The sequence below is a fragment of the Pleuronectes platessa genome, chromosome 23, assembly GCF_947347685.1.
Source record: "Pleuronectes platessa chromosome 23, fPlePla1.1, whole genome shotgun sequence".
NCBI classification, from domain to species: domain Eukaryota; kingdom Metazoa; phylum Chordata; class Actinopteri; order Pleuronectiformes; family Pleuronectidae; genus Pleuronectes; species Pleuronectes platessa.
The window spans coordinates 1,587,560-1,600,430 of record NC_070648.1 but is presented as its reverse complement, the minus strand read 5'-3'; the positions used below and the strand labels follow the sequence as shown (position 1 = coordinate 1,600,430).

The 12,871-nt window shown below is 42.9% G+C and overlaps 2 protein-coding genes across 2 annotated transcripts; both read right to left on the bottom strand.

Annotated features, from left to right (window-relative positions):
* Positions 1 to 574: 574 nt before the first annotated feature.
* On the bottom strand, positions 575 to 5,067 carry LOC128430035 (uncharacterized). The gene is made up of 6 exons (XM_053415959.1): positions 4,925 to 5,067; positions 4,757 to 4,774; positions 4,481 to 4,643; positions 3,132 to 3,397; positions 2,848 to 2,987; positions 575 to 2,476 (listed from the first exon to the last, which is right to left on the bottom strand). The coding sequence occupies exons 1-6, from the start codon at positions 4,980 to 4,982 to the stop codon at positions 1,241 to 1,243; spliced, it is 1,881 nt and encodes a 626-aa protein (XP_053271934.1). The 5' UTR covers positions 4,983 to 5,067; the 3' UTR covers positions 575 to 1,240.
* Positions 5,068 to 8,563: 3,496 nt separating this feature from the next.
* On the bottom strand, positions 8,564 to 12,031 carry LOC128430038 (chymotrypsinogen A). The gene is made up of 6 exons (XM_053415965.1): positions 11,889 to 12,031; positions 11,651 to 11,668; positions 11,375 to 11,537; positions 10,201 to 10,466; positions 9,917 to 10,056; positions 8,564 to 9,462 (listed from the first exon to the last, which is right to left on the bottom strand). Exons 1-6 carry the CDS (start codon positions 11,944 to 11,946, stop codon positions 9,082 to 9,084), a joined length of 1,026 nt encoding a protein of 341 aa, XP_053271940.1. The 5' UTR covers positions 11,947 to 12,031; the 3' UTR covers positions 8,564 to 9,081.
* Positions 12,032 to 12,871: the final 840 nt, after the last annotated feature.

Genomic DNA, 12,871 nt, shown 5'->3' with positions numbered 1-12,871 from the left:
GCACAATAACAGGGTAGCTATGTTTATAGGCCCAGTTTAATATAAAACACAATTTTATACAATATATAGTAGGGCGTCCCTGCTCCATCTCTCCATCAGTTTGGGGTCCTTGAACTGAAAAACGTTAAAGACCCCTGCTCAAGAGCACAAACTGAGTTCAGCCCATTTCACAGCTGTTCTATGATCCCTAGGGGGCAGCGTTTCCTTCTAAACCTGACCAGGCGTCTTTACAGTTTGATGCAAGTGTTTTGAAAAAATTAGGTGTTGAAATGTGTTTGTTTTATTGTTTTAGTTAAATTCATTGTTCTTGTGTATAAACAAATCCTCATCTAGCACCAAGTCTTTGCTCGTTTCACCGTCTTCAGCTGGTAGGCCATTTGGACAGCGGACATTTTGTCTGAATTCTATTTAGCTTCTTCACTTTCATGTTTTTTCATTTGCAATAATAGCAAAACTATTACTGTGAAAATCTTTTAGTTCAACAACCGGCTGCTTTGCGTCAGCCGTGTATTAAGATGAAGGGTTTTTCAGCATAAAAGCCTTTGTACGCTCCCTGTCCCAACAACAACACAGGTTTGACCAATCAACGTCCATTTTATTCCAAGTCAAACAGTTTGTGATTAACATGACTTCACGTTCCATGAGAAAAGTTTCAGTTTATTTACCCTGCGAATCAGCATCAGCATAAAATTACTCAACACACAGAAAGATTTTTACCAAACACATCATTTCTTGATTGACTCTTGGAGCTGATCAGACAAAGATGAACAAATATAACCTCTGAAAAACTAAAAAACATTAGTTACAAGTTATATCGAGACATTCCAAAGCTTATATTGATCAGAAGATTATTCTCCATATGATCAGTGTCAGTCACAAAGAAGAGGAGTTGAAAAACATTTTTAAAGATGTGTGTGCAGGACTCTAACCTAAAGCTTGTATGATTTCATCATCATCATCATATGTTAGGTAGGACGTCATCATTACATTACATTTAGCTGACACTTTTATCCAAAGTGACTTACAATAAGTGCATCAACCCGAGGGTACAAACCCAGAACGACAAGAATCAAGAAAGTACAATTTCTTCAATAAAAGCAAAAAAAGTGCTTTGTAAGTGCCATTAAAATGCTACTAAATTGTTAGTTTCAAAATTGTATTCAAGGATCTTCAAGTCACGAAATTACATCACACAGTGTATTAATGTATTTAATTATGTGCATAGTGTCGCATTTTCATGTTATGCATGTCCGACCAGTACATAGAGCGATAGAGCAAGTACCCAGAGTGAGGTGAAGTGAGTGAAGTGGATCAGATTTTCACTCCCGCAAAAAATGCTCTTATCGTCGGTTATGAGATGGTCTGTGGTTGGGGGGTGGGTGTGAGGGTTGGTGATGTTTACGGGCAAGGTTGAGGGGCGGGTGTGAGGGTGGGTGAAGTTTATGGGCGTGCTTGAGGGGCGGGTGTGAGAGTGGGTGACGTTTACGGGCATGGTTGAGGGGCGGGTGTGAGAGTGGGTGACGTTTACGGGGGTGGTTGAGGGCAGGGTATGAGGGTGGGTGAAGTTTACGGGCATGGTTGAGGGCTGGGTGACGTTTACGGGCATGGTTGAGGGGCGGGTGTGAGGGCGGGTGAAGTTTACGGGCATGGTTGTGGGGCGGGTGAAGTTTACGGGCATGGTTGAGGGGCGGGTATGAGGGTGGGTGACGTTTACGGGCATGGTTGAGGGGCGGGTGTGAGGATGGGTGAAGTTTACGGGCATGGTTGAGGGGCGGGTGTGAGGATGGGTGAAGTTTACGGGCAAGGTTGAGGGGCGGGTATGAGGGTGGGTGACGTTTACGGGCATGGTTGAGGGGCGGGTGTGAGGATGGGTGAAGTTTACGGGCAAGGTTGAGGGGCGGGTGTGAGGATGGGTAAAGTTTACGGGCATGGTTGAGGGATGGGTGACGATTACGGGTATGGTTGAGGGGCGGGTATGAGGGTGGGTGACGTTTACGGGCATGGTTGAGGGGCGGGTGTGAGGGTTGGTGAAGTTTACGGGCATGGTTGAGGGATGGGTGACAATTACGGGTATGGTTGAGGGGCGGGTATGAGGGTGGGTGACGTTTACGGGCATGGTCGAGGGGCGGGTATGAGGGTGGGTGAAGTTTACGGGCATGGTTGAGGGGCGGGTCACAGTTACGGGCATGGTTGAGGGGCGGGTGTGATTGGTGAAGAGTGTTTGGGTAGAGGAAGCGGTCGGTGGTGCTGTGGTTGAACTGGTAAAGTTTGAGTCTTTGTCGACTCCATTGGAGGAAGCGTTAACAAAGCCTAGCTCGTCACTGCCGGTGATGATGCTGATCCATTCCATGTACTCTGACACACGGGTGTAGATCCCTGGGACGTTGGGCTTAGCGCAGCCGTCACCAAAACTCACGATTCCAACCGCGGCCCAGCCTGAACCAACCTTTGTCACCAGTCCGCCCCCTGAGTCTCCCTGTGGAAAGAAACCAACGACAGTTGTTGAGACAGTTTCTTTCTGTGCTGCCTCGGTGATAACTCATTAAAGTTGACCAGGTGGTGATTGATCTGCTTGGCTTCAATTAAGGGGGAGCAGTCATGTCGTCCATCTTCATCTACAGTTAATGCTGTGAAGCGTATGTCTTACAAGCAACAGGTCAAGCTGATAGTGAATTGTAAACCTCCACTTTCCTCATTTATTTGCACAAAGCTGAGAAATAAAATCTGCCTCGTGACAATTTGTGTCTGACCTGGATTTCTCTCAACTCCTCATGAAGACATTTTTATCTCCTGTCAGCAAACAAAGCATCACACACAAAATATTGTGCAACAAAAAGTGTTGGTCACCTGACATGAGTCAATTCCGCCCGCTCGGACCCAAGCGCAGATCATCTTGTCTGTGATGTCAAATATGCTGTTGCGCTGACACTCTTCGTTTCCCACTATGTCCAGATTAGCCTCCTGCAGGGTGTCGGAGGCGCTTGCCCCTAATTGGAGAGATTTCAAACATCAGCTTTAATATCAAATTTATGCGTGAAACAAAACCAAGCAAAAGATTTGATTTGACATATTAACCGATTGAAAAGCCAACTGCAAAGTTTCTCTTTGGTCTGTGTAATGTTTGAGCTCACCATTAGGGCGAGTGTTGCCCCAACCAGCGACCCAGGTGCTGACCCCAGATTGGAGGATGCTGTTTGCATCAGCCAAACAAACAGGTTGTATGTAGTTGGTAAAGTTCACAGGTGACGACAGCTTCAGGAGACATATGTCGTTCTCGTTGGTCAGGGTGCTGTATGACGGATGGCACTTGGCCTGAAGGATCGTCCGTGACTCTTCATTGGGGTTTGGACCTGACTGGTTAAAGCGCCCCAGGTAAACCGTTACACCACTTCCTGACCTTGAAGTCAAAAAGAGAATAAAATCTGTTTAAATTGTCTAATGTCATGAAACTTGTTGGAAAGACACGGAGCAGGAAAGAACTGCTTTAATTTTGGTGATGATTCCACTGATCCAGGATTTATTTCCGCACTTTCTATAGTGAGAGAGAAAGTGTGTCTGGACTTTTTCACAGATTCTCCACCCAACAGTTCATGGCTGTTATTGGAAAGAGTTTTGGGGAATATGAGTTTGTGCATTTTGCAGATCCCAAAACTCTTTATAGAGTAGTTTAAGAAGGGAACTGTTGCCAGAGGTGGGCGTTCTACTGAGTTTTAGTTGAATTGACCAAAGGAATAAACGAAATGGACAGATCCTTCTTCCTCACTTTTTCTTTTTAACTTCTTAAAGCTTTTGCTCATTAACTTTAATTGTTTGCTTTCTTTTATGAAAGTTCAACACCCACAGGCAGCAGTGATGAAGTGAGAAGAGAACACAAACTCAGCACGAACAGGTTTTTTCTTTGCACAGATCCAAAAAAAGATATGGAGACACATACCAAGATTAAAATGACTGTTCCTCTTTCTTTTCATTCGTTTGACACTGTCGGAAAACTTTTTGAAAAGAGTTAATCTTGTAATCTTTAGCCGTGATAAGAATTTCCCACAGAGCCTGTTGTGTAACAGAGACATACCAGCGTGTCACAGACGGAATGTGGCTGGTCGAGCTGCCTGCTGTCTGCACTCTGAGTTACAAACACGTCTTGACACCTGGTTAGAGCTCAACAAATATCAATAGAAACAGCTGAAAGAGTGAATCTGACCATTGACATATATATATATATATACATATATATAGCTGCACGATATTAGGAAAAATGCAAAAATGTCGTTGAATATTGAGAGACAGAGACAGAGAGAGAAAGAGACAGAAAGAGAGAGTGAGACAGAGAGACAGACAGAGAGTGAGAGAGAATGAGACAGACGCAGACAGAGACGGAGACAGAGAGACAGACAGACAGATACAGATAGATCGATAACTGGATGTTCCCACAGTAGAATATAGTCCGGAGAAGGCGGCACGAGATTTGTTTCTAAATACTCACCCTGTAATGCAGTGTGCAGCTGTCATCACCCACTGGTCGTTAATCAGTGACCCCCCACATCTGTGTGTTCCAACCAAGACCAAAGAAACCTGCCAGGGCCAATCTCCTGGAGTCGCAGTTTGACCGCCTATGATCCTGGTGTTGATGGGAGCCTGGCCGCAGGCTGACAAAAGACATGAGACCAAAATTAAACATGAAATAATGTGCATAAAACATTTTCTATATCTGACTTAAAACAGCTTTTAAACTTGGAAGAGTTTGTAAAGTTGCACTTACTCAACGCTGATCTACATTCTGAAAATTAAAACAGAGAGGAGAAAGCATGAAAGTGGTGTTCAGGGTGTGGCACAGGATGACTGGCCCTTTGCAGCACCAACCAATAAGAGGTTCAGTATTTATTCATTTTTTGTAAAATATTTACGATTTTCAAAACATCTGTCTCACCTGTGCACAGGAGAAGGATTGTCACGGTTGTGACAGACACAGCCTGTTGGAGAGCCATGTTTACTGTGTCTCCTTCACTCTGTCCTCAGCGTTAAGTAGTTCACTCCTGATGTCAAGCTCCTCCCACACTGTCACACCTTCTATCAAACCATCACTTGTTCTTTTCTCCAGCCGCTTTACGTAACAGTTTGAGACCTGTTATCTCTGACCTAGAACTCGATCAAGACAAACTAGTTTTTCCTGATGCCCTCAGCCTGGGTGACTCATTAGGTGCATTGACAGCTGCGAGTCCGAGAGGAGTGAAGTGGCATTCCCCCACAAGTCTTAATTTGAGTCGGTGGCCCAACGCTTCCTTCCCTTAAATTCAATCAAGCTCACAGATATGATTCCTCTAAACTCCCAGAGAAATCTGTTAGAATCCCGTAAAGTGGAACCAAATTCCAGGATCTGTGTGATTGTCGCAATATGAGTCAAATGTTAACAGATTCCTTTTGTCCTTTGTTCGACCAAGTTCCAATTAATCCCTTCAGTATTTTTTCCTCATTCTTCTAGGACCAGTTCTTGTAAAACACAGTCATTACTCACATGCTCGGTCTTGAAGGAACGTGACTCAATCCACGCTCATTGGAGGCTGAACGGGGGACTGAAAGGTGCAGGGCACCAATCCCTCACAATTTAATATGAATTTCATACTGGCATGGCAGTGGGGTAGAGCGGGTCGTCCACTAACCAGCAGGTGGATTTATTTATTTATTTTTACTTCCGGGGAGGAGCACTTCATCCTTTAAATTAAACATTTTACCTTCAGACACATGTGTGACCCTCAGTTTGACTCTGACTTGATCCAGAGGAGAGAGCTGCAGCTCACACTCGAGAGCAGAGGTATTCAATAGGGGGTCTGTGACCCTTAGGGGGTCCGCAGAGGTACTGCAGGGCGGTCGTGACATTGTTGGTTGATAAGACAGTTTTTTATATTAAAAATTTTCTTTTCCAACAAATTTTTCTTGAAAAATTAAAATGTCTTTAAATACACATGAAAATCAGTCCAACATATTGTAGCAAATGGATAAAAGGAGGTAGATGACTTTATCTTTCAGTCAGCCCTTTGCAACCACATATCTTTGCGAAGTGTATTTTCCTCACTCACCGACCTGAAAAACAAATCCAGGTCAAGACTGCAGCCTGAGGCTGATACGACCCTCTGCCTGACAACCTCCATCCGTCCAAGGTTGGATTAGTTGTGTGCTACTGGTTCGGTTCAGACATCTCACTAATGCTGGAGTGTTTGCACCATCCACAGGTGGCTTGAGGATTCACTGTCCCTTCTACATTTATGTTTAAAATAAAAACAGGAATCTGTGAATTATTTTAATAGCTCAGTGTTGTATGCAAGATGTACACTACCGTTCAAAAGTTTGGGGTCACCCAGACAATTTCATGTTTTCCATGAAAACTCACACTTTTATTTATCAAATGAGTTGCAAAATGGATAGAAAATATAGTCAAGACATTGACAAGGTTAGAAATAATGATTTTTATTTGAAATATTAATTTGTTCTTCAAACTTTGCTTTCGTCAAAGAATGCTCCTGTTGCATCAATTACAGCATTGCAGACCTTTGGCACTCTAGCTGTTCATTTGTTGAGGTAATCTGTAGAAATTTCACCCAACGCTTCATGAAGCTCCTCCCACAAGTTGGATTGGCTTGATGGGCATTTCTTGCATACCATACGGTCAAGCTGGGTTGACCGTACCACTCCATTACAGACAGCAGACCTGCCTGCTTCTTCCCTAAATAGTTCTTGCATAATTTGGAGGTGTGCTTTGGGTCATTGTCCTGTTGAAGGAGGAAATTAGCTCCAATCAAGCGCTGTCCACAGGGTATGGCATGGCGTTGCAAAATGGAGTGATAGCCTTCCTTATTTAAAATCACTTTTACCTTGCACAAATCTCCCACTTTACCAGCACCACAGCAGCCACAGACCATCACATGACCTCCACCATGCTTGACAGATGGCGTCAGGACTCTTCCAGCATCTTTTCACCTGTTCTGCGTCTCACAAATGTTCTTCTTTGTGATCCAAACACCTCAAACTTTGATTCTTCTGTCCATAATTTCTTTTTCCAATCTTCATCTGTCCAATGTCTGTGTTCCTTGACCATATCAATCTTTATTTGTATTGGCCAGTCTCAGATATGGCTTATTCTTTGCCACTCTGCCTAGAAGGCCAGCCTCCCAGAGTCGCCTCTTCACTGTAGACGTTGACACTGGCGTTTTGCGGGTACCATTCAAAGAAGCTGCCAGTTGAGGACCTTTTAAGGTGTCAATTTCTCAAACTAGAGATTCTAATATACTTGTCTTCTTGCTGAGTTGTGCACCGGGGTCTCCCATTTCTCTTTTTACTCTGATTAGATTTAGGTTTAGTTTGTGCTGTTCTCTGAAGGGAGTAGTTCACACTGTTGTAGGAAATTTTCAGTTTCTTCGTAATTTCTCGCATGGAACACCCTTAATTTCTAAGAACAAGAATAGACTGGCGAGTTACACATGAAAGTTTTCTTTTTCTGGCAATTTTGAGAGTATAATCGAACGCACAAATGTGATGCTCCAGATACTCAACTAGCTCAAAAGAAGGCCAGTTTTATAGCTTCTCTTACCAGCTTAACAGTTTTTGGCTGTGCTAACATAATTGCACAAGGGTTTTTCAAGGGCTTTCTAATCATCAATTAGTCTTCTGAGGCGATTAGCAAACACAATGTACCATTAGAACACTGGAGTGATATGTGCTGGAAATGGGCCTCTATACACATTTGTAGATATTTCCTTAAAAACCAGACTTTTCCACCTAGAACAGTCTTAACCACATCAACAATGTAAAGAGTGTATTTCTGATTAATTTAATGTTATTTTCATTGAAAAAAACTGTGCTTTTATTTGAATAATAAGGACATTTCTAAGTGACCCCAAACTTTTGAACGGTAGTGTAGGTTTATAAATGGTAGTGGAACGGCCACCCTGTACCTTGCACATGTTTAATATATGAACCTGTGTATTATTTGAATAGCTTAGTATTGAATGCACAATAACAGGGTAACTATGTTTATTCATGAACCTAGGCCCAGTTTAATAAAAAACACAATTTTTGTACAATATATAGTAGGGCGTCCCTGCTCCATCTCTCCATCAGTTTGGTGGTCCTTGAACTGAAACACATTGAATACCTCTGCTCTCGAGCACAAACTGCGTTCAGACCATTTCACAGCTGTTCTATGATCCCTAGGGGGCAGCTTTTCCTTCTAGAAATGACCAGGCGTCTTACACTTTGATGCATGGGTTTTGAAAAAATTAGGTGTTGAAATGTTTTTGTTTTATTACTTTAGTTTAAATCATTGTTCTTGTGTATAAAAATATCCTCATCTAGCACCAAGACTTTGCTCGTTTCACCGTCTTCAGCTCGTAAGCCTTTTGGAGAGCGGACATTTTGTCTGAATTCTATTTATTGCTTCACTTTCATGCTTTTTTCATTTGCAATAACAGCAAAACTATTACTGTGAAAATCTTTTAGTTTAACAACCCGCAGCTTTGCGTCAGCCTTGTATTAAGATGAAGGGTTTTTCAGCATGAACCAACAACAACACAGGTTCGACCAATCAACGTCCGTTTTATTCCAAGTCAAACAGTTTGTGATTAACATGACTTCACGTTCCATGAGAAAAGATTCAGTTTATTTACCCTGTGAATCAGCATCGGCATAAATTACTCAACACACTGACAGATTTTCACCTAACACATTTTTTTTGGATCAACTCTTGAAGCTGATCAGACAAAGATGAACAAATATATCATCTAAAAAAAAAAAATCCCTTTCCAAAATATCTCTGCAAATTATAAAGAGACAATCCCAAGTTTATATTGATCAGAAGTTGATTCTCCATATGATCAGTGACAGTCACAAAGAGGAGGAGTTGGAAAATGCATTTCTAAAGATGTGGGTGCAGGACTCTAACCTAAAGCTTGTATGATTTCATCATCATATGTCAGGAATGAAGTCATCATGACAAAATGACATCACACGAAATGACATCACTCAGTGTAGTTATGCATTAACTCTTGCAGCCAATAAGATAAGCGACACGTGCGGTAGAGTCACATTTCCATGTTATGCATGACCGACCAGTCCATAGACCGATAGAGCAAGAACCCAGAGTGAGGTGAAGTGAGTGAAGTGGATCAGATTTTCACCACCGCCAAAAATGCTCTTATCGGTTGTGTAATGGGTGTAAGGGTGAGTAGAGGAAGCATACGGTGGTGCTGTGGTTGAACAGGTAAAGTTTGTGTCTTTGTCGACTCCGGTGGAGGAAACGTTAACAAAGCCAGGTTCGTCACTGCCGGTGATGTTGCTGATCCATTCCATGTACTCGGACACACGGGTGTAGATCCCCGGGACGTTGGGCTTAGCGCAGCCGTTACCAAAACTCACGATTCCAACCGCGGCCCAGCCTGAACCAACCTTTGTCACCAGTCCGCCCCCACCATCTCCCTGTTGAAAGAAACCAACGACAGTTGTTGAGACAGTTTCTGTCAGTGCTGCCTCTGTGATAACTCATTAAAGTTGACCAGGTGGTGATTGAGATGCTTTGGCTTCACTTATGGGGGAGCAGTCATGTTGTCCATGTTCATATACAGTTAATGCTATGAAGCGTATGTCTTACGAGCAATAGGTCAAGCTTAAATTGAATTGTAAAATTCCCCCTGCTGGACTTTAAGGCAAACAACACCAAATGGTCTTTCGATATAAATTGTTTCAAGGAGAGAAAAACATTGTCTCCTCCATTTTCCTCATTTATTTGCACAAAGGTGAGAAACAAAATCTGCCTCGTGACAATCTGTGTCGGACCTGGATTTCTCTCACCTCCTCGTGAAGACATGTTTATCTCCTGTCAGTAAACAAAGCATCACATACAAAATACTGTGCAACAAAAAGTGTTGGTCACCTGACATGAGTCAATTCCGCCCGCTCTGACCCAAGCGCAGATCATCTTGTCCGTGATGTCAAATATGCTGTTGCACTGACACTCTTTGTTTCCCACTATGTCCAGATTAGCCTCCTGCAGGGTGTCGGAGGCGTTCCCCCCTAATTGGAGAGATTACAAACATCAGCTTTAACATCAAATTTATGCGTGAAACAAAACAAAGCAAAAGATGTGATTTGACATATTAACCGATTGAAAAGCCACCTGCATAGTTTCTCTTTGGTCTGTGTAATGTTTGAGCTCACCATTAGGGCGAGTGGTGCCCCAACCAGCGACCCAGGTGCTGACCCCAGAGTGGAGGATGCTGTTTGCATCAGCCAAACAAACAGGTTGTATGTAGTTGGTAAAGTTCACAGGTGACGACAGCTTCAGGAGACATATGTCGTTGTTGAAGGTCAGGGTGTTGTATGACGGATGGCACTTGGCCTGAGCGATGGTCCGTGACACTTCATTGGGGTTTGGACCTGACTGGTTAAAGCGCCCCAGGTAAACCGTTACATTCCTTCCTGACCTTGAAGACAAAAAGAGAATAAATTCAGTTTAAATTGTCTAATGTCATGAAACTTGGTGGAAAGACACGGAGCAGGAAAGGACTCTTTTAATTTTGGCGATGATTCCACTGATCCAGGATTTATTTCCGTACTTCTTTTGGGAGAGAGAAAGTGTGTCTAGACTTTTTCACAGATTCTCCACCGAAGCGGTTCATGGTTTTTGTTGAAAAGCGTTTTGGAGAATATGAGTGTGTGCATTTTGCTCATTAACGTTAAGTTTTCGCTTTCTTTAATGAAATTTCGACAGGCACAGGCAACAGTAATGAAGTGAGAAGAGAACACAAACTCAGTACGAACGTTTTTTGTCTTTGCACAGATCCAAAGAGAGATATGTAGACAAATACCAAGAATAAAATTCCTCTTTCTTTTCAGTTGTTTGTCACGGTCCGGAAACTTTTTGAAAAGAGTTATTCCCGTACTCTAAGCGCTGATGAGAATTTCCCACAGAGCCTGTTTTGTCATAGAGACATAGCAGCGTGTCACAGATGGAATGTGGCTGGTCGAGCTGCCTGCTCTCTGCACTCTGAGTTACAAACAGGTGTTGACACCTGGATAGAGTTCAACAAATATCACTAGAAACAGCTAAAAGGGGTAATCTGACCGTTAGCATATATATATATATATATATATATATAGCTGCACGTTATTAGGAAAATTTGCTAAAATGTTATTGAATATTGAGAGACCGAGAGCCAGAGAGACAGAAAGACAGAGAGAATGAGACAGAGAGAGAGAGAATGAGACAGACGCAGACAGAGACGGAGACAGAGAGACAGACAGACAGATACAGATAGATCGATAACTGGATGTTCCCACAGTAGAATATAGTCCGGAGAAGGCGGCTAGAGATTTGTTTCTAAATACTCACCCTGTAATGCAGTGTGCAGCTGTCATCACCCACTGGTCGTTAATCAGTGACCCCCCACATCTGTGTGTTCCAAACAAGACCAAAGAAACCTGCCAGGGCCAATCTCCTGGAGTCGCAGTTTGACCGCCTATGATCCTGGTGTTGATGGGAGCCTGGCCGCAGGCTGACAGAAGACATGAGACCGAAATTAAACATGAAATAATGTGCATAAAACATTTTCTATATCTGACTTAAAACAGCTTTTAAACTTGGAAGAGTTTGTAAAGTTGCACTTACTCAACGCTGATCGACATCCTGAAAATTAAAACAGAGAGGAGAAAGCATGAAAGTGGTGTTCAGGGTGTGGCACAGGATGACTGGCACTTTGCAGCACCTACCAATAGGAGGTTCAGTATTTATTCATTTTTTATAAAATATTTACGATTTTCAAACCTTGGAACAATTTTACAATAGAAACTTTCTTTTCGAACTTCATTATTGATCTGAACCGAATACTAATAAACATTGTTCTTACCTGTGCACAGGAGAAGGATTGTCACGGTTAAGACAGACACAGACTTTTGGAGAGCCATGTTTACTGTGTCTCCTTCACTCTGTCCTCAGCGTTAAGTAGTTCACTCCTGATGTCAAGCTCCTCCCACACTGTCACACCTTCTATCAAACCATCACTTGTTCTTTTCTCCAGCCGCTTTACGTAACAGGTTGAGACCTGTGATCTCTGACCTAGAACTCAATCAAGACAAACTAGTTTTTCCTGATGCCCTCAGCCTGGGTGACTCATTATGTGCATTGACAGCTGCGAGTCCGAGAGTAGTGAAGTGGCATTCCCCCAAAAGTCTTAATCTGAGTCGGTGACTCAACTCTTCTTTCCCTTAGATTCAATCAAGCTCACAGATATGATTCCTCTAAACTCCCAGAGAAATCTATTAGAATCCCGTAAAGTGGAACCAAATTCCAGGATCTGTGTGATTGTCGCAATATGAGTCAAATGTTAACAGATTCCTTTTGGCGTTTGTTCGACCAAGTTCCTCCCTTCAGTATTTTTCCTCATTCTTCTAGGACCAGTTCTTGTAAAACACAGTCATTACTCACATGCTCGGTCTTGAAGGAACGTGACTCCAACCAAGCTCATTGGAGGCTGAACGGGGGACTGAAAGGTGCAGGACGCCAGTCCCTCACATTTAATATGTATTTCATCCTGTCATGGTAGTGGGGTAGAGCGGGTCGTCCACTAACCAGCGGGTGGATTTATTTATTTACTTTTACTTCCGGGGAGGAGCACTTATTCCTTTAATAAAACATTTTCCCTTCACACACATGTGTGACCCTCAGTTTGACTCTGACTTGATCCAGAGGAGAGAGCTGCAGCTCACACTCGAGAGCAGAGGTCTTCAACTTGGTGTCTGTGACCCCTAGGAGGTACTGCAGGGCGGTCGTGACATTTTTGGTTGATTAGAAAAAATTTCCCCCCCAAATTTAATTGTCTTTAAATACACA

What these genes read in the sequence shown, in the direction of transcription:
- LOC128430035 (XM_053415959.1), bottom strand. Translation starts at nt 4,982, where the DNA reads ATGGCTCTCCAACAGGCTGTGTCTGTCACAACCGTGACAATCCTTCTC. An exon ending in GCTGCACACTGCATTACAGG is followed by an intron (nt 3,398 to 4,480) that starts GTGAGTATTTAG and finishes TTTGACTTCAAG; the next exon opens with GTCAGGAAGTGGTGTAACGG. An exon ending in GCGGAATTGACTCATGTCAG is followed by an intron (nt 2,477 to 2,847) that starts GTGACCAACACT and finishes TTCTTTCCACAG; the next exon opens with GGAGACTCAGGGGGCGGACT.
- LOC128430038 (XM_053415965.1), bottom strand. Translation starts at nt 11,946, where the DNA reads ATGGCTCTCCAAAAGTCTGTGTCTGTCTTAACCGTGACAATCCTTCTC. An exon ending in GCTGCACACTGCATTACAGG is followed by an intron (nt 10,467 to 11,374) that starts GTGAGTATTTAG and finishes TTTGTCTTCAAG; the next exon opens with GTCAGGAAGGAATGTAACGG. An exon ending in GGGCACCACTCGCCCTAATG is followed by an intron (nt 10,057 to 10,200) that starts GTGAGCTCAAAC and finishes CTCTCCAATTAG; the next exon opens with GGGGGAACGCCTCCGACACC.